The sequence below is a fragment of the Lactuca virosa genome, chromosome 3 (assembly GCF_052849685.1).
Source record: "Lactuca virosa cultivar CGN04683 chromosome 3, Lactuca_virosa_CGN04683_v6, whole genome shotgun sequence".
Classification (NCBI taxonomy): Eukaryota; Viridiplantae; Streptophyta; class Magnoliopsida; order Asterales; family Asteraceae; genus Lactuca; species Lactuca virosa.
The window spans coordinates 33,977,951-33,996,887 of record NC_136428.1 but is presented as its reverse complement, the minus strand read 5'-3'; the positions used below and the strand labels follow the sequence as shown (position 1 = coordinate 33,996,887).

General features: G+C 29.0%; 3 protein-coding genes and 1 long non-coding RNA gene across 5 annotated transcripts; 2 read left to right on the top strand and 2 right to left on the bottom strand.

Annotated features, from left to right (window-relative positions):
- The first annotated feature begins 551 nt into the window (after positions 1 to 551).
- On the top strand, positions 552 to 3,595 carry LOC145165449 (serine/threonine-protein kinase SAPK3-like). The gene is made up of 9 exons (XM_079084187.1): positions 552 to 939; positions 1,590 to 1,664; positions 1,800 to 1,901; positions 2,002 to 2,055; positions 2,150 to 2,242; positions 2,321 to 2,413; positions 2,501 to 2,605; positions 2,968 to 3,066; positions 3,163 to 3,595. The coding sequence occupies exons 1-9, from the start codon at positions 817 to 819 to the stop codon at positions 3,445 to 3,447; spliced, it is 1,029 nt and encodes a 342-aa protein (XP_078940313.1). The 5' UTR covers positions 552 to 816; the 3' UTR covers positions 3,448 to 3,595.
- A 1,322-nt stretch (positions 3,596 to 4,917) lies between these two features.
- Positions 4,918 to 6,396, bottom strand: LOC145163405 (uncharacterized). Its single transcript, XM_079082245.1, has one exon. The coding sequence runs from the start codon at positions 6,394 to 6,396 to the stop codon at positions 4,918 to 4,920; it is 1,479 nt and encodes a 492-aa protein (XP_078938371.1).
- Positions 6,397 to 6,539: 143 nt separating this feature from the next.
- Positions 6,540 to 8,807, bottom strand: LOC145163403 (uncharacterized). Its single transcript, XM_079082243.1, has 5 exons — positions 8,701 to 8,807; positions 7,977 to 8,653; positions 7,614 to 7,842; positions 6,625 to 7,541; positions 6,540 to 6,565 (listed from the first exon to the last, which is right to left on the bottom strand). The coding sequence occupies exons 1-5, from the start codon at positions 8,805 to 8,807 to the stop codon at positions 6,540 to 6,542; spliced, it is 1,956 nt and encodes a 651-aa protein (XP_078938369.1).
- A 2,378-nt stretch (positions 8,808 to 11,185) lies between these two features.
- LOC145165448 (uncharacterized) lies at positions 11,186 to 18,005 on the top strand. 2 transcript variants are annotated; one of them, XR_013740060.1, is made up of 5 exons: positions 11,186 to 11,472; positions 11,564 to 11,648; positions 13,043 to 13,126; positions 15,950 to 16,050; positions 17,751 to 18,005. It is a non-coding gene; the product is annotated as an uncharacterized LOC145165448 (long non-coding RNA). The 2 variants fall into 2 exon arrangements; XR_013740059.1 differs by lacking the exon at positions 15,950 to 16,050 and having other exon boundaries at positions 11,188 to 11,472.
- Positions 18,006 to 18,937: the final 932 nt, after the last annotated feature.

Here is an 18,937-nt window from a genome sequence, read left to right as displayed (position 1 = left end):
GAGAGAGAGAGAGAGAGATTTTATTTTTGTTTTATTTTTTAATTGTTGTAATACAAGAAAAATAGAAAATAAAAAAATAAGGGCAAATCCGTCATTATAAAAAAATTCATAGGAAATTGGACTAAACTCACAACAAAACGAAACTATTGGACCATCCTTGCGAGCCAAACCCATTTTGGACCAAAGTTGCTAGTTTTGACATACCATAGGGACCATTCTTGCAATTTTGTCATATATATATAATCAAAGATGCTAAATAGCATAGACAAAAAATATCCTTGATTGAAACTTTTATGTTGTAGAAATGATAAATTTTTAGGGGCCAAAATAAGATGATGCAAGTGACTTTGAACCAAATGAGCATTTTAAAGCGTAAATTTCTTATAATTTAAGGACTAAATTTATAATTTACTCTTTATAATCATGAAAAATTAAAGCAACTGTAAAATAAAATGCAATAGTCAACAATCAAATTGAAATAGATTGTTTTATAAAATATCGGATGCTTAACAAAATCTTATTTAATTCTTAAAAACAAAACCCTCATTAGATCCTTTGAATTTGAGCTCGATTTCTAACTTCTAAGCTACTCTTAAAAAATTCCACTAACATTGACCCTTTCTCTTTATAATACAACTCCTAAAACCCAGTCTCTATGTCTTGATTCATACAAATCGCCATCAACCTCTCTGAAAACTTTCCGATTCTTTCGCCTGGATTTTGTTTAAAATTTGACTCGTTTCTATTGGGTTTTGAGTTCAAACGTTTGTGCTCTCACATTTTGGGGATTTTACTGAATAGTTTTCTTCTGCTACAATGGAGGAGAAGTACGAACCATTGAAAGAGCTTGGTTCTGGGAATTTCGGAGTGGCAAGGCTGGTTAGAGATAAAAAGACTAAAGAGTTGTTTGCCGTCAAATACATTGAAAGAGGGAAAAAGGTATAAACTATAAAGTTTACTTTCTTTATCTAATTTGATGATAGTTTCTAATTGTTTTGATGTTTCACTCTTTCCATTGGAATTTTTCGATGGGTTTTGTTTGATTATATTTCACTGTTCAGATCATTTTAACCCACCTTTTGATTCAAGATTTTTTTTTTTAATTCTTTTGCTGAAAACGGTGATCAAGAACAAATATATTTCTTGTTTTTCTTGTGTTGTTTTTACAAGATTCGCATTGTGGAGTTAACCATCTTTGTGGCTATGTTGTGTTGTGGTTTAACGAGTTCAGATTTTGGTATTACCTCATAGAATTCAGTGAAGTTTGAAAAAAGATGGAATCTTTTTATAGACTAGGGTTTGACCATCCTGGAGTCAACTTAATTTCAAGATTTTGAGCAAATTTTAGATTTGAAAGCCCATTTTAGAAATTTGTGAACTTAGAGATGAACAAGTAAAAAATCTAGGGTAATTGTTGAATATGCGTAAAGATTGATTTTAAAGATCACATATACATAGCTAAGTGTAAACCGATTTTGTGTCTCATGTTTGATTGAACTTGAACTCCTACATTTGAATGTGCTTGTCTCATGTATTTCCACTTCAATAGCAACTTATGACCACTAATTTTTTATTATTTTTTTTTTCAGATTGATGAAAACGTTCAGAGGGAAATCATTAACCACAGGTCATTAAGGCATCCCAACATCGTCAGGTTCAAAGAGGTAAATTTATATTTCAGCTTTTAGGCCCCTTTGTTACACACAGGCCATAACCCACTTTAGATCTTTCATCTATGCAAAAAGACATAAATGCCCTCTTCATGAAAACATGTCATTCTTGAAATCCCAATCATGCAGGTGTTATTAACTCGGACACATTTGGCTATAGTCATGGAATACGCAGCTGGTGGTGAACTTTTTAGTAAGATCACAAGTGCTGGAAGATTCAGTGAAGATGAGGTTTTTTTTTTTTTTTTTTACACATTTTAACTTCATTTTCTTCATCTTATTATAATTTCCACACGCATTAAAATTGGGAAATCTTTTTTCTTGAATACAGGCTCGGTTTTTCTTCCAACAACTTCTATCTGGAGTCAGCTACTGTCATTCCATGGTAAAATAATAATAATAATAATAATATCTTTAATTTCATGGTAAAAAAAAAAAAAGATAATATTAATACCCTATAGTATTTTCTTTAATTTCAGGAAATTTGTCATAGAGATCTGAAGCTAGAGAACACTCTCCTAGATGGGAGTCCATCCCCACGTCTCAAAATATGTGATTTCGGTTATTCAAAGGTTTAATAATATTATCTTTTAAAGTAAAGTTTACATTTTTATATGTTTTTTTATATTTTATGTTTGTTTTTTGTGTAGTCTGGTTTATTGCACTCACAACCGAAATCTACTGTTGGAACACCAGCTTACATTGCCCCCGAGGTTCTATCTCGGAAAGAATATGATGGGAAGGTATTTTTGAATATAATTTTATTGTTGAATTAAAGTTTTCGTTTTTTTTTTAATTATAATGAAATTGTGAATCTTGTTTGTTGTTAGATTGCAGATGTTTGGTCGTGTGGTGTGACTCTGTATGTTATGTTGGTTGGAGCTTACCCTTTTGAGGACCCTGAAGATCCTAGGAATTTTCGTAAAACCATTGGGGTGAGATTTCTTTCTTTGACTTTTGAGTCAAATATAACACTTTTAGATTTCGAAATTGGAATAAATTTGCTCACAAATTCAAGAAATAACTACTTTGTCTTTGTTTTATGTCATATGTTCAAAAACATTATGTTATGTTTCCCGAAAAATTTCAAATGATTTAACTTGAATCTGATGCTTGAAGATTCATGCTTTTGACTTCCAAAAGTCAATTACTTTGTGTTGAGGAGTTGTAATCTCTTTGACTTTTCCCAAAAGAATTCAAATGCTTTAACTTGAATTTAAAGTTTGGGGATTCTTCCATTTGACTTCCAAAAGTCAAACTCATTTTTTTTTATCTTAATTTGATTAATTTTTGGCAGAGAATCGTGAGTGTCCAATACTCAATACCAGATTATGTGCGTGTTTCTGTTGATTGTAGACACCTTCTTTCTCATATCTTTGTGTCAAACCCCTCCAAGGTGTGCCTCTTTTATTTCTTGTTTCTTTTTACTTAATGGACTTAATGGAAACATGACTTAATCTAATAAGTTTATGAATTGTTTTTTTTTTTGAAGAGAATCACGATAGCAGAAATCAAGAAACATCCATGGTTTATGAAGAACATGCCTAAGGATCTGGTTGAAGGTGAGAAAACAAACTATGAGAATGCAAGCTTTGACCAATCACTGCAAAGTGTTGATGAGGTCAACCGGATCATACAAGAGGCAAAGGTTCCCGGAGAAGGCTCCACCACCACGGATGGGCGGCCGGAGATTGGCGGATCCATGGATCCCGATGAGGATGACTTTGACTTGGACAATGAGATTGATTACAGTGGAGATCATTCTGCTCAAATCTGAACATCTTTCTCCTTCTCTTTCTCACAAACATGTGTTTTCAAAATGTGCCAAGTTTGTGTAGTTTGTATCTCAGATTTTGGATATTTATATATTATCACATATTAATATATGTAATGGGAAATAAAAAGTTTTGAGTTTCAAGACAGAATCCGAATTGCACTGGTTTTTTGGTCTAGTTTTTTGTTTGATATATTCCTGTTCAAAATTGTGTTTAGTTCATAGTTTTTGGAACAACAGTACACTTGAGAAAGAAATTGAAGGACAAATTTTAAATAGTTAGGTATGAAAGGGAGAAGTCTTTTTTCTTCTGACTGTAAAATAAATCTTTTAATTTTGCATTACGTTAAACAAGATATAATTGATTCGGATATCTGAAAATTTTATCTTTTTTTGTCAATTTAAATAAGTAATTAAAAAGGTAGGCAACATTTACCAAAAACCATACAAAAAGAACATCTTAATTATAATATTAAGAAACTCCAAACCAAGGAAGAACTCATTGTTTAATGTTTATATATCATGGGGTTGATAAATGATAAGATAAACCATTATGTATTATTGTATTATGTATTATGTCGTATTCCTTTTTATATAATGATAGCCATCGACCTCCTATATTCAATCGTAGGATAGTTAATCGTGACAAAAGTTGGCAAGTGGAGAACGAATATAATGAGTTGATCAATAAATATCATTAAGTTATTACTTGAACTGACAAAATAAATTTGCAAAAAATAATTTTAACCAATTTTTAAATGGCTCCCATGCAAAAGTGAAGTGTGTAGTTAATCCATATCCTTAAACTGTGGCTTAAGATCAAGCAACTAATAAATTAAATTTTTTATCAATTTTTGGTGGCCTTTTTTCATTGTCAAATATAAATAAAATATTTAGGAAAACATGATTTCATATATCAAATATCTGCGATATCAAAAAATATAGAATGTTGGAATTTTTGGATTTTTGTATTTTATTATTATTGAACTACCTTGAGCTTCAACAACTATGATTGTTTACTATTTTTGATAAGAGTGGATTGTCCACTTTAGATAGGGTTGTAGGACTATATCAACGGATATTTAGGTTTGGGATTATTTATTTGAAATGTTTATTGATTTACTAGGTTATAACCCGTGGACACCACGGGTGAGAAATTTCAAAATAATATCAATTAAATTATAATTTAATTATTTAGCAATGTTTTGTATGTAATTGGATAATGATATAATGATTGGTTGAAATTAAGAAATGGTAATCGTTTGAATATCAAATAAACAATTTGTATTTATAGATATGTAAGAAAATAATCATTTTGTATAATGCAAAAATTTAAATAAAACAAAAAACATAAATTGATATAAATAATAAAGTTGTACAAAGTTTTTATAAATTTCTAAAAACTTCTTTATACACGACATTGGATGTTTTATTTGATAGTTTACCATGGTTATCTAAAATTAACAATTTTAATCATTCTCTACTTTGAACCCTAGATAAAGCAACATATAATTGACCATGTGTAAAAACAGGATCCTTGAGAAACAATCCAACCTTCGATAAAGACTGTCCTTGGCTCTTGTTAATTGTCATTGCAAAACATACAGCCAATGGGAATTGTCTTCTTTGGAATTTGAACGGGATCTTGTTTTCAGTAGGAGTTAAAGACATTCTTGGAATAAAAGTCCGCTTTCCAATATTACTTCCAGATATGATAACTGCCTCGATAACACGTTTGCCCAAAGTTTTGACCTGTAGTCTAGTGCCATTGCATAAGCCATTTTTCTGATCAATGTTTCTCAATAACATAACTGGAACACCGACTTTTAAAATGAGATTATGGTTTGGCATACCTGACATTTTAAGACCATTTAAAACATCAGGTGAGTATAAATTTGCATCAAACTGATCATGGACAAACTCAGATTGGCAGAGGCTATCTGAACTTAAATATTCTTTTTCCTCTCCTGGAATCAATTTTAGCAACCGATCATTTATTTCTTGAACAACTTCATTTTTGGGAGCAAGTATTGCTCTTTCTTGAAAATAACCCGCGATGTTGAAGTTTTCAAGAATGGAAGGATATACAAAATTGATTAATGAACCAATAGGATCACATGGATCATTAATGAGAATATCTTCTGGAATATCAACAATTGCTTCACCATCATTCGGACCACCAAGATTACCTTCTCCTATGTCCAAAAGCCAATTTGAAAAACCCTTTATTCGATCAACAGCAGATGAATCGCTTCCAACAGTTAACATCATGTTTTTTGTTAATTTATGGACTTTGCATTGTTGCCATAAATACGAAGAGCTTAAAGAAGCGTTAACAATGTTTTGTCTACTGCCACCCGGAACAACAGGTAGAATTTGTCTGAAATCACCTCCAAAAACAACCACTTTTCCCCCGAATGGAATATTTGAGTTTGTAGGATTGACAACTCTTAATATATCCTTCAAAGTTCGATCTAAAGCTTCAAATGCATGCTTGTGTACCATCGGTGCTTCATCCCAAATGATCAATGAGGCTTTTCTTACTAAACTTGCACGATCACTCTTTGGATTTATTCTACAGTAAGAATCCTCGGTAAGATTTATGGGAATTATAAACCGAGAGTGTGCTGTCCTGCCTCCAGTCAACAATAAAAAAGCGATCCCACTTGAAGCAACGTTTAAAACAATCTCTCCTTGGCATCTAATTGCTGCAGAAATTGTCTTCCAGAGAAATGTCTTACCCGTTCCACCGTAACCATAAATAAAGAATACACCTCCCTTATTATTTTTAACCTTAGCCATGATATCTTGAAAAATGTTGCGTTGCTCATCGGTTAATGAAACAAAGAGTCGATCAAAGTCATTCTTTAAATTTGGTATGTCATAATCTAGCTCTTCGGCTATCAAACGATTGTTTGAAGATGAAACCGAATCAAGATCAGGGTAAGGCATCCTTGTATAGTGCTTGAGACTGGAATTGTTTCGAAGTAAAATTTGTTCTATCTCAAACAAAGTCAAGTTTTTAATTTGATTTTCGTTTAGTGATAAACTTGTACGAACAACACAATATTACTTACATCATATTAAAAAAGAGATTAAGTGGGATGTAAAATGTAATTGACTGCATATTGGAAATTTATATGATACAATTTTAATAATAATGTAATAAACATATAATACCTGGAGAGTTTAATCTCTTTTGTTGAGTATAAAGAATTCCATCTGAGAGGTATTCCCACGTGTTTTCCCACACAATCTCTTGCTTACACAAACTGGTGGACAATAACATCGTAGCAAATAAGAAACGTAAATAAAAACCAGATCCATAAAGACTTGCTTCTTTAATTGCTTCGATGTATTCTTTGTCATCATCCAAAAGGCCTAAATTATAGCATGCATCTTTAAAAGAAGAACATATTTCACCATTGACCGTGCGAATTTCTTCGAATGATTTTGGACCTTTCACTTTATTTAAAAGAATTCTTAAAAAATATGCTTCGCCAAGTTTAGGAGAAACCGAGTGAATTCTACCAATAGAATATCCAACTTCCCTTGGCTTCCAAGTTTGAAGGTTAGGTTTCCAAACAAACTTTGTAGGAAATTCAGCATATGTAAGTTTCTGTGCTTCTTTATTGGTTTCATTACACTTCATCCAAGATATAAACATTGAAGAAGCATTTGAAGGACGGTCAAGAACATCTTCAATATCATCGTCTGCCTCATATATGACTTGTTGTTGACCAGGCAAATGAAAAGGCAGTCTAATCACAGCAGGATACCTATAATGAACATCATATTTAAAAATACGCCATGATGCTTCACATGCAGATATATATCTACAATCATAGTATTCTTTGATTTCATCGACTGCATCGTTGTCATCAGAATCATTATTGTTGTGCACCACAGCAATAGTCGCTCTATCAAGACCCTTGTTTATATATTTAAATAAATATTTTATAGAAGATCCTTGATTGCACCATTCAACATTAATGTGTGCCTGATATCTTTTCAACAGGTATTTGTTGTATGGAACAACATTTCTGTTATCTAAATGAACACCAGATTTTTCAACAGAATTTCCATCATTTCTTCTCCTATATAAAGGAAAACCATCTTAATCAAGTGAAGTATGATTACAGAATTGCTTTGGAAAGTTTTTAGAACACTTTCTGTCCACCATGCATGGGCAATTCAAATTTTCAGCTCCACATGGGCCGTGAATCATGAACTCCCTGACAAGTGAATATAATTCTCGATCTTCATCAATATTTGGAATCTCAGCAGAAATAATCGGATCGATATATTCAACTGTAGGAAGCTTGTAGTCAGAATGCATAAATAGACATATATGACTATGCGGCAGACCTCTTTTTTGAAATTCAATTGTGTAAACCACTGCATGAAAAAATATACAAACAGGATAGAAGTTAGCAACTAAAGAAGGTATATATATATATATATATATATATATATATATATATATATATATATACACACACACAAATATATTAAAGTATAATTTTAAATACATGCTTGAACTTTGCCAAAAATTTCATTTTGCCTTAAATCTTTAATAAATGCATCCAACTTAATCTTAAATAACCTACATAATATATCCGGTCTATCTTCTGGATGAAGTGGAGTGTCCTTAAGAAACCTTTGAACTTCTGGCCATTTTGGATTACACGTAAAGGTTATGAAAAAATCAGGATATCCAAACCACTTACATAGTGACATGGCATCCAAATAGTTTTGCATCATATAACGTGCACCACCGGTAAACGAAGAAGGTAAGATCACACGTTGCCCAACATTTGAGATATCTGTACTCCCACATGCTTGGTGATTACGCAGATTCTCATAAGACTCGCATCTAAGAATTTTTTGTTGCTTACGTATGAAATATAATCGCTCACTTTCAATCATTGTATAACCATCAACTATAAATTGTTGGAACAGCCTTTTAGCATTAAGAAGTAGTGAGAACGATTGATCTCTATCTTGAATTCTGTAAGCGAAAAATTCTCTCATTGTACATGTCGGGCGTTTGCTGTTACTTGAAGCTGTTATACTTCTATGAAGGATGTCAACTCTATAACCATCATCTCCATATGGAAATAGTAATGGATACTGAAGAGCAAGGTAAGAAGGATGTAATTCACTGATACGTTTTAGTAATCCAGATGCGGTTTCAACAATGATATCCCTTTTTTCAATTGAATCACAAATGTCACCAACAATTAAAGCTGCTACCTCAGAAGAAGTTGGTAAGTTATACGTCCTTCCATCTTGTTCTCTTTTCCGATTAATCTTAACTTCAAATTAGCACCTGGATTTTCGTGAAGACTGTCTCTTACCATCCTATAAGACTTGACCAACGCATTGTTTGAATCTAACATAACCTTCAAAAATTCTATAATCTGGAGATCATATGATATTGAAGTTGATGTAGAAGCGCTCTTTGGTCCACTGAAAATATTATAAAAAATTATTTATTGTTAGTAAATAAATTAAAATGAATTGAATTGATTTACTAAAGTTAATTGTAAAAATTTACCCAATACTTGTTGATCTATTTGAAATCTCGTTCTCCGTATCATATATGTATAACTGACAGAATTTTGGTCTAGATCCACCTGTCGGTAGAAGACTTCCCATACTATGATAATTTTGACCACTAAGTCTAAATATGTATGGTGCGTTGCCCGTGTTGATGGATAAATCAACTTTTCCTCCCATGGATGTAAATGAAAACATTGAATTGTAACGTCGAATGTTCTTCATGAAGTGTTTGCTTTTAGAATCTACGGAACGGTAAAGATTTTTGTAAGATGACGATGCTTCTTTTAAAGGTGGTAGTTCAACTTTGCCGTAACCACAACATAACGAATAAGATGTATTCCCGTTTTTTTTTCCTCTAAGCGATTCATCTTTCCATAGTTTTGCATGACAAATTTGACATATGACAATCTGGTCTCCATGATCCAAGTAATCTGTTGAATCCCATAAATAAATTAAAAATAATGAATATAATTAAAAATATTAAATAAAAATATTAAATTTTCTATATTTATGATCACCTTGTGAAGTACCGCGAAAAACATCTTCAATAATATGGTCATCATTAATTTCTTCATCTAATGTCAAGTCAATCATAGGTATAGCAGATATGTGTGTAGTCTTCCTTTTTAATTGATGTTTTCCTTTTGGTAACTTGATTGATGAAAATTTTTGAGTGATGGTTGAACGACCGGTAGATGTCATGCCAATACCAAACAATGGATTATCATTGTTAATAGATAGCGGTGTTTGAATGTTATTATGAAAAATATAATTTCCTGAAAAAATAAAAATACAAATTATAACGTTAGGAATTTGTATAAATTATATAACTGATAAACATATATTTTAGAATCTGTCTATAAAGAAATGCATACCATTTGAAATGTTAGATAAAGGAGTTCTAACATTTATATCTGCAGACTGAGAATGAATAGCTGTATGTTGATATACAAATGATTTGACTGAGTTTAGATTTTCCTTATCTGATGTAACGTTTCTGTAGTTATCTACAGATACTAAATGACTACGACGATTGTAGACATCTGTTATGTAATGAAAAAAAAGAAATATTGTTAGTAATAAAACCAATAAAATTAATTATAAAAAACAATTAAACTTTAGAATTTAGCAATTTGATATAATTTATATAGTTCAAAAAGAATTATAAAATAAAAGAATAACAATACCGTTATTTGATATGTAAGAAACATGTGTAATAGGTGATTTTTGATGGGTAGATGTGTTAGAATTTACTTTGGATTTTTTATTATCCAAATATAACTTTCTAATTTTTCTCCTCTCTTTAGCGTTTGTAGAAGCTGTAGTGTTAATTGAACCTGTAAAATGATAGTAAATAATTTAAGAACATTTTTTTATATAAAATTAAATATATTATATTTTATAAAAATTTATTTATTTTTAAAATAATTATGAACAATAGATTAAAAATAAATAAATAAAATATATTAAATATATAAAAAAAGTAAGAAAATTACCGTATTGGCTAAAATGAGTAGCATGTGCAATAAATATACGTTGAGACGATTCCGCGGTATAGTTATTCTTAAATTTTTTATTATCCAAGTATAACTTTCTCTTTCTTCTTCTTTCTCTAGCATATATAGCATCCATATTCTTCTTTGATATATAATAAAATCAATAAAGTTAACTTATAAAAATTAATAATTTTAAAATAACTATTACAAATGATTGGTAACTTATGTAATCCAAATAAACTTCAATTAAGAAATTGAATAATAATAACAAACAAAAGATAGTTATAAATCATAATGCGAAACTTATGTTATATGGCAATACAATTGGAGAAACATAATATATTTATCGATCATAAAAGTGGTTTTTTTATGTTAGAGAAAGTGATGACGTATTTTTATCATTGTTCATGCTCGATTTTGATAATACAATGGAAATTCCACTACCCTTATATATATATATATATATATATATATATATATATATATATATATATATATATATATATATATATTGAAAATTCCAATACAGCTAATGTATTCAAATGTTTAAGATATTCGGGTTGACATTTAAAACCGTATTTATGCATAAAGTAAATCAAATACATGAGAAATTAAATAAATTTAATTTTAACCATTTTAAAGATTATTCATAATTTTTGATTTATAATAAAACTCACCTAAAAGTTATCACTATTCCCCAAACTTTCCCCTTTCCCTTTTGTCTGTAACACACACGATGAAACAAAAAACCCAGCCCTAGAATTTTGATTACATACACATTTCCACAGCCACCGTTCGATTTCTTAAAGGTTGTGAACATTTATCCATGTATATCGATAAAGGAAGATACTAATATACCACCGATTAGAAATGTGAAGTGAAGAAAAGCTTACGTTGAGTAATCCCGCTGTCGAACTCAGAGACTGGTTGAACGCAACATTGGGGTTTGAAGAAAGCAAGATTCAAGGTAAGAGATGATCAACTGATGGTTAATCTTAGTTTTTTTAACAGAAAATAGATTATGTCGAAGAAAATTTACCTGTTTTTCTTTGTTCCAGAAATGTTGTGACTGAAGATATAAGCGAAAAGTTAAGCCGTTCAAAAGAATAAACTCACATTCGTTAATAGCGGAAACACAATAAGGTAGAAATGGTTTTGGTTCGATTTTTGAAATTTGAGTGTTTGTTTAAACATTTGAATTTTGAAATTGCTAAATTTTAGACAAAATCTCGTTAATGATTATTTAGGGGATCATATGAGTAAATAAAACAATTATTTTATTTGATATACCTTGTAAATTATATGAGTTTTGTATCATTGTATAGTAAGGTTTTCAATTTTATGTATAGATCCATATTTCAGTTGTGATCAAGAATTGATGTTTTGGTGGGTCACTGTGTTTCAAGATACTTATGTTAGTTTAAATCATTGTTCATTTTTATCAAACTTTATCTTTTTGCATACCTTTAATCCCTATTTCAATCAAAATCGCTTACTTTTTACTACTGCTTCATTATCTTGGAGGCCAATAAAAATGGTATGTGACAAATTGCAGAAATCCATATAAGTTATATTAGATTGCAATATACCATAGCCAAGGGCAACGAACATTGAAATGTAATAAACTTAAAAAGTGAGTTATTTTATGCACCAATCCATGTCTAATTGTCTAATGGTATATTTCTGCTATTGATAATTATTTATTATCTATATATCACATTAGATATTATATTATTTAAGTATTTATAATACAGATGAATAGTTAATTAGATTAAAAGGTTAGGAAGGGAAAGATTTCAAACTCCATTATTGAAAAAGGAATGGTTTTCCCTTTTGGCTTTCACGTAGCCGGTTGGAAAAGTGGACACTACTCAGCTTATTTGACAACAAAGTGTATTAGTAATATGATTCAAATGACTGATTGATGATATAGTTTATTAAAACTCTTATTACTTGATGTATAAGTGCATGCATAAATGTTTATTTAGGATTTTATGCAGAAGGGTTAAAATGAGAAATAACAATGCTATTTTTATTAATTGGATTTGTTTATCATTAGTTATATTGCCTAAAACATAGCAATCAGTACAATTAATTTATATGTTAAATTCAATTATTTGTATCAAACACATTTTAATTGAATATCGAAACCCTTAGGGGCTATTTGATATGCATAATATTTTAGAATGTATTGAATCTGTTAATACATAATTTTTCATTAAAAGATGGCAACCCTAAGATGATATTTAGTTGAGATAAAAAATTTGTGTTTTTTTTTATTTATATTTCTTATTATTTAACATATCTTTTAATCAACATATGTAATACACAATATTTAGTATTTTATAACCAATATTCTTAAATTGACATATAGGTGGTATGTGTAGCCTAGACAAATGATAATTGGACAAAAATGGTAATGAACTAATATTATGTTAATTTTTCGTTAGGTATCGTACCTTTATTTATTCCTATTATAACATTCTACTATCAAAAAATTGTTGTTTACACTTTTAATAATTTCTTGTTTTCTTTAGATATGGAAGAATCTAAAGCTGTGGGCACCATTCTTGAAATGTGGTCAGCTAACAAAACCTCAATCTTTTAGGGTTTTACTTCAGGTAATAATAATATGATTGAAATTTTTTGTATTTGTTTTTGTTTTTGTAAATATTTGATTTGTGAAATTTAAATTGTGTTATTTTCGTCCTCCTACAAAGCTGGAAATATCAATGAATAAACAACATATAATCAACCAGAATTAAGATCTTCAGTCAATCTCATTTTGAAGCACAATCACAATCACAGACTGGGCTACTTTAGAATAGGAATAAGAAACATCCAAATTCAAAGTCAAATGTAAACAACTGCTACAAATAGAAGTCTATATAATATATGTTTGAAAATTAAAAAATAAATGTGGTGTATGTTAAATAACAAAATTATTCCAAGATCATAAGTGACTTAAATAACAAAATTATTTCTAAATCATAAATTAACATTCATAATAATATATTATGAATGTAGGTTAAACATACTAATAAAAAAACAATCATCCCCAACAAATGTTTGAAAATTCTAAAACAAAACGTGAAAGTACTTAATGAAAAGTAAAATGCATAATCATTGTCTATAAATCATAATCCAATACCTAACGAAACTTAAACTTAAAATAAAAAATCAGCCACTTTTTTCCAACTTTACCTTCACAATCTGGTTAATGCGTCATTCTGGCGATATTTTAGGAGTTTTCGATGATGATAAATGTTCATTCAACTCCAGATCAAACACTTCTTCCAAATTTCTCTTCAAAACAGTTGGTGTATTGAAACCCTTCATGGGACTTGTTGCTGAGTTTTTATCAACAGTGTAAGGTGTTATGTTGTCGTCTGTCCCAGAAATTGCATCCTAAAAAAAATTGTACTTAATTAATTTATAATCTGAACTTATATTTATAAAATAATTATATGCTATTATAAAGTGTATATAACCTTCAAAATCCTATTATCTTGTGATTCAGAATCGGCTTCACCAATATCAAATGATTGTGAATTACCAACCTGCATAATAAATAATAAAAAATATGAACACATAAATAATAATAATAATAATAATAATAATAATAAAATAATAGTAATTATAGTAATACATAATATAATGATAATAATAATAATAATAATAAATCTTTTTATACGAATAGTAAAAATATTAAGCATAATAATAATAAATAAATTAATGACCTGTGAAACGGTAAACTTATTTTCGAGTTCTTCAATCAACTTTTCATCATCACTGACTCTACATATACTGTATTGGTTGTTGTTGTTCGAGACATTGAAGCGACTGATTGATATTTTAAAAGCCAACTTCAAACCTTTTAGTGCATTTATCTCTCCGGGATAAAGTTGAGTACTAAAACGAAGCTACAATAAAGAAAAGTAAAAAAAAATAGTTAAACTAAATATATTAAGTAAATGTATCATTTAATTTTAATCAAGGAAGACGACCTTGACTGTTTTTTTAAACAGATCATGGGCTGATTTTTTCAAAAGATACTTTCCATCTCTTTCAAACATGGTTAAGGTAAGAGTACCAGTATTGTCTTGCACACGTATCGGAATCTTATATCTATAAAAAAGGAAAATCCAAAATATATTAATTACAATATAAAATATAATATAGGTTTTAATGATTCAGGAGGAAAATAATAACCTCGGAATAACCGTAGTTTTCTTTTTTGTGCAATCCTTATTATGACATTCATAACCAGTTAATCCTTCATCATCAACTTGATCTTCTGCACCAGGAGGCCGAATTGCTTTGTAGTTGCAATTTGTACATGCCAAATAATGCCATGGCTCATTTTGTAAAATTCCATTTATAGTGCCAACGATAATGAAAGTATTTTTCTGCATATTAATTTTATTTTGATTATGCAATATACATAACAAAAAAAGTAGGTTTATAAATATTATAAAATATATAAAAACCACACCTCCACAGGTTCTGAAACATCAGCAATTGTCTTCAACTGAAACTTAACCATGAAATCATCATGTTCAGAAACTTTATTAGACTTCATAAGTGTGAATGTATTTGTGGATGAATCAGGGTGATCATCTCCATCCAAACTGTTTGTTAAAAAAAATTAACTAATATTAGTCACATAAAAATTAATTGTAGAAATTTGAATGAAATAAAGAAAAGTAAATAATATTAATCACATAAAAGATAAATATAGAAATTATAATGAAATAACAAATAACAAATAAGTAATATTAATCACATATAACTAATATTAGTGACATAAAAGTTAATCGGAGAAATTAGAATGATATAACATAAAATACCTTTTCTTAAAACATTGATTTCATCAATGTCTGTGTTAATGAACAGCTTCGACACGGAAAAATAGGTGTTAACTGTGGGACGATCTATAAAAAAGATTTTAATAAGTGTTAATTTAATGATTAAAAAAATAATTAATAACAAAATACTATAGTATACCTCTCCAAATACTAAGTTTCGCAAATTGAATGATAACGATGATACGAAGATTGTGTGAATTGTTATCAAGAAACCCTTGCATTTTGTAAGCAAAATCACCCCACAAATTGACACTTAGTTGCAAACCACTGACAAATAAAAATTTTAAATTAAATGAAATTATAATTAGATAATCTAATATCCAATAAAATAAAATAAAATATAAAATAACAAACTTTGCATCTTGGATTTGGATGTTGAGTCTGTGTTTTTTGATATCATCATTGTCTCTCCCCATCTCACCAATTGCAACGACCAATCCAATAACATCTATGAACATCAAAAAAGATGAATTAAATTTTGTTATGATTTTAAAAATATGATATACTATTCAAACCATAAAATTGACAATAATTAATCTATAACAAATTGCAACTAACCGATAGCGGTGTTTTCAGGATGGGTCAATGAGATAATAGACTGGTAATCAACAAATTCAAAACCAAATGCAGGTCCAGAAAAGTCATGACACTCCGTAAGAACAGTGTTACGGACAAAAGTAAGTTTATGATGTTGCCGAGTTAAAGTAAAACCACCCATCCTTTGAGATGCAAAGCTTGGACATTGTATGTAAAATGTCAAGCCATCTTTTAGAATGTTTTTGAATCGATAGATGTTTTTTCTTAATACATTTGCTTGGATCTTGGTACCCTAAAAGAAGTATGATATATAAAATTATCATCAAATCATATTAAATTTTGAATGTGTAATGAATATATAGTGTTAAGTTGTAAAATACTTGTTCATCTATTAAGATTAATTCAATCGAGAAAAGTTCATCCTTGTTATAGAATGAAAAAAGGTTCCATAGGTTTACCACTTTAACTTTGATAGTCGAATCATCTTTAAGTATATCCAAATCCGAAATCAAAGTAACATTTGGCTGTGCCATTTCTCTGCACAGAAAAATCAACATATATAAAATGACACGGATCGAAAAAGCAATGTAAAATAACTTGAATTAATTATCAAAGAACAACCAAGCTGATAACCTAATGTAAAATGACTGGAAATGAAAATGCAGTAAAAAAAGTAATGAAATGAAATTCAAAATAATGAATATACACATCAAGTAAAATCTATAACCATACTCTTTTAGTTCTGTTATACAATTTGTTGCTGAATAACCATACTCTTTTAGTTCTGTTAAACAGTTTATAAAAAAAGACAAAAATTATATATAATTTTGTTATATAATTTGTTGTCGAAATCAAAGTAACATTTGGCTGTGCCATTACTCTGCACAGAAAAATCAACATACATAAAATGAAACGGATGGAAAAACAAATGTAAAACAAGTTGAACTAATTATCAAAGAACAACCAATTCGTTTATCCACTCATAAAATGCATAGTTATCATGGTTTTCGTGTAGCATTAGAGTAGATAGCAATTGACATGTGAAACAGTGAAAGCAGTGAAGGGATTGAATGAAATGTAAAATCAAATTATTGAAACATATTGTGCAAACATATAATAAAAAATAACAACTTTTAAAATCGTACCTTCATTGCGTGCAAATATAGCAAGAATTATAGTCAATTAATTGATGTAAACATATGTTCAAGAAACAAAGGCAAATAAACGAATTACATTCTAAACACAAAGACAGAAAAAAAAAAAAAGAGAAAAAGAAAGATTGAAATTACAGAAATAGATGTGCAGGTTGATGTTAAAAGGAAAAAATAATAGAAATGAGTGTTTTACTAACCTTTTGCAAAAATCGGTAGAGCAGAGCAGTTAAGAAACTCAAACTTGAGGGCAAAGCAGTAGAAGATTATGGGCATCGATGGGTTAATATAAATATGCAGAGAGTAATGAAGCACAAAAATTTTATTAATTGCAGAAAAGTATTTTATTTTGCCGATTTTATTCCTGATTTTTTTGGATCTGATTAGTGGGTAATTGTTTCAAATTAAAATCTTTGACTACAATTTCGTTTTCTCTTTTTTTTTCTGCAAAGAATTGGGTTAATTTGATTCCTGATTTACAGGATTACAGGATAGGATAATATCGATTGTTATTTTTTGAATTTCAAAATATATGCTGTAAAACAAATAACCATAAATGTAGGATTGACCATAAATTTACCAAAATTATAGGATTAATATCTTTAATACCTGTTTTTATATACAGGTAATTGAGCTGAATTTTAGGAGCTGATGTATCGATATTTAATTTTTTCTGATTTTATATGCAGGTAAATGAGCTGAATTTTAGGAGGTGATTGTATCTATATTTGCTGTAAAGTATGGGCGGGAAATTTTGCATAAGAGATTCCTGGTTAAGACACGTGGCAAGGAGGATGTGCATAAGAGGGACATGTGTCATGCAAAGTACTCTTTTATTAAGAATAGATTATACGGGTCACTTGACACGGTAGTTAACATTTTAAATGTTTATATAGGAGAATATTAAAAACACTTATTGATTTAAATAATGAGTTTTCGATAAATTACTTTCTTCTTTGGATTGACTTAAATAAAGAAATTTTGCTAAGTTATTTTCGCATTATAAGTATAAGCAAAATTTACTAAACTATAAAAAAATATTTTATAAAATTATTATGTTTTAGTAACAAATAAGCAAACTCCTAACATTTTTTCCAGTTGTATTTTTAACCCCGGATTAACTAATAATCATTTTAAAAAAAAAACATAAATTGTTTTACTTAAACAAAGGCTGTTATTTTTTCACATAGTGTTTTGATTAATCAACTGAAAATTTAATGCATGGACAATTATAGTAGCTTATAAGCTAACTTTTTAAAAAGCTACTTAGACTAGTTTTTTAGGAGTTTTTTTAAAATTTTCTAAATATACCCCTTAATTAATTATAAAAACACATTCCCTTAAACAATAAGTTCTTAATATTATAATTAAAAAGCTAGACAACATTTACCAAAAACCATACAAAAAAAAACATCTTAATTATAATATTAAGAAACTCCAAACCAAGGAAGAACTCATTGTTTAATCTTTCAGCTAGCTTTTTCAACTAGTTTTACCAAACGTAATTTTTTATCAGCTAGTTTTTTATTTTACAGCTAGCTTTTCAGCTATCAGCTAGATTTTCAACTAACAGCTAGTGTTTCAGCTAGTATGCCAAACATAGCATAAGTATAATCAAAATTTACTAAACTCTAAAAAATTATTTTATAAAATTATTATGTTTTATTTACGTTTAAGAAAACTTCTAAAATTTTTTTCAATTGTAATTTTAACCCGGATAAACTAATAATCAATTAGAAAAAAAAATTGTTTTAGTTAAACAAATCCCAAACACCCCTCATACTTTTGACGGTTTATGTCTAAAGTTAAAGTTGTAATTATTAATATCTTAGATATGATTGTTTTATTTTCTAAGATCATAGATCGTAATATCGTA

Excerpts from the sequence above, each read along its gene's own strand:
- LOC145165449 (XM_079084187.1), top strand. The coding sequence starts at position 817 with ATGGAGGAGAAGTACGAACCATTGAAAGAGCTTGGTTCTGGGAATTTC. Across the intron at positions 1,665-1,799 it reads ACATCGTCAGGTTCAAAGAG|GTGTTATTAACTCGGACACA; the intron begins GTAAATTTATAT and ends CCAATCATGCAG. Across the intron at positions 3,067-3,162 it reads TTGTGTCAAACCCCTCCAAG|AGAATCACGATAGCAGAAAT; the intron begins GTGTGCCTCTTT and ends TTTTTTTTGAAG.
- LOC145163405 (XM_079082245.1), bottom strand. The coding sequence starts at position 6,396 with ATGCCTTACCCTGATCTTGATTCGGTTTCATCTTCAAACAATCGTTTG.
- LOC145163403 (XM_079082243.1), bottom strand. The coding sequence starts at position 8,807 with ATGGTAAGAGACAGTCTTCACGAAAATCCAGGTGCTAATTTGAAGTTA. Across the intron at positions 7,843-7,976 it reads TTTTGGCAAAGTTCAAGCAT|TGGTTTACACAATTGAATTT; the intron begins GTATTTAAAATT and ends TTTTTCATGCAG. Across the intron at positions 7,542-7,613 it reads CCATGCATGGTGGACAGAAA|GAGAAGAAATGATGGAAATT; the intron begins GTGTTCTAAAAA and ends TCCTTTATATAG.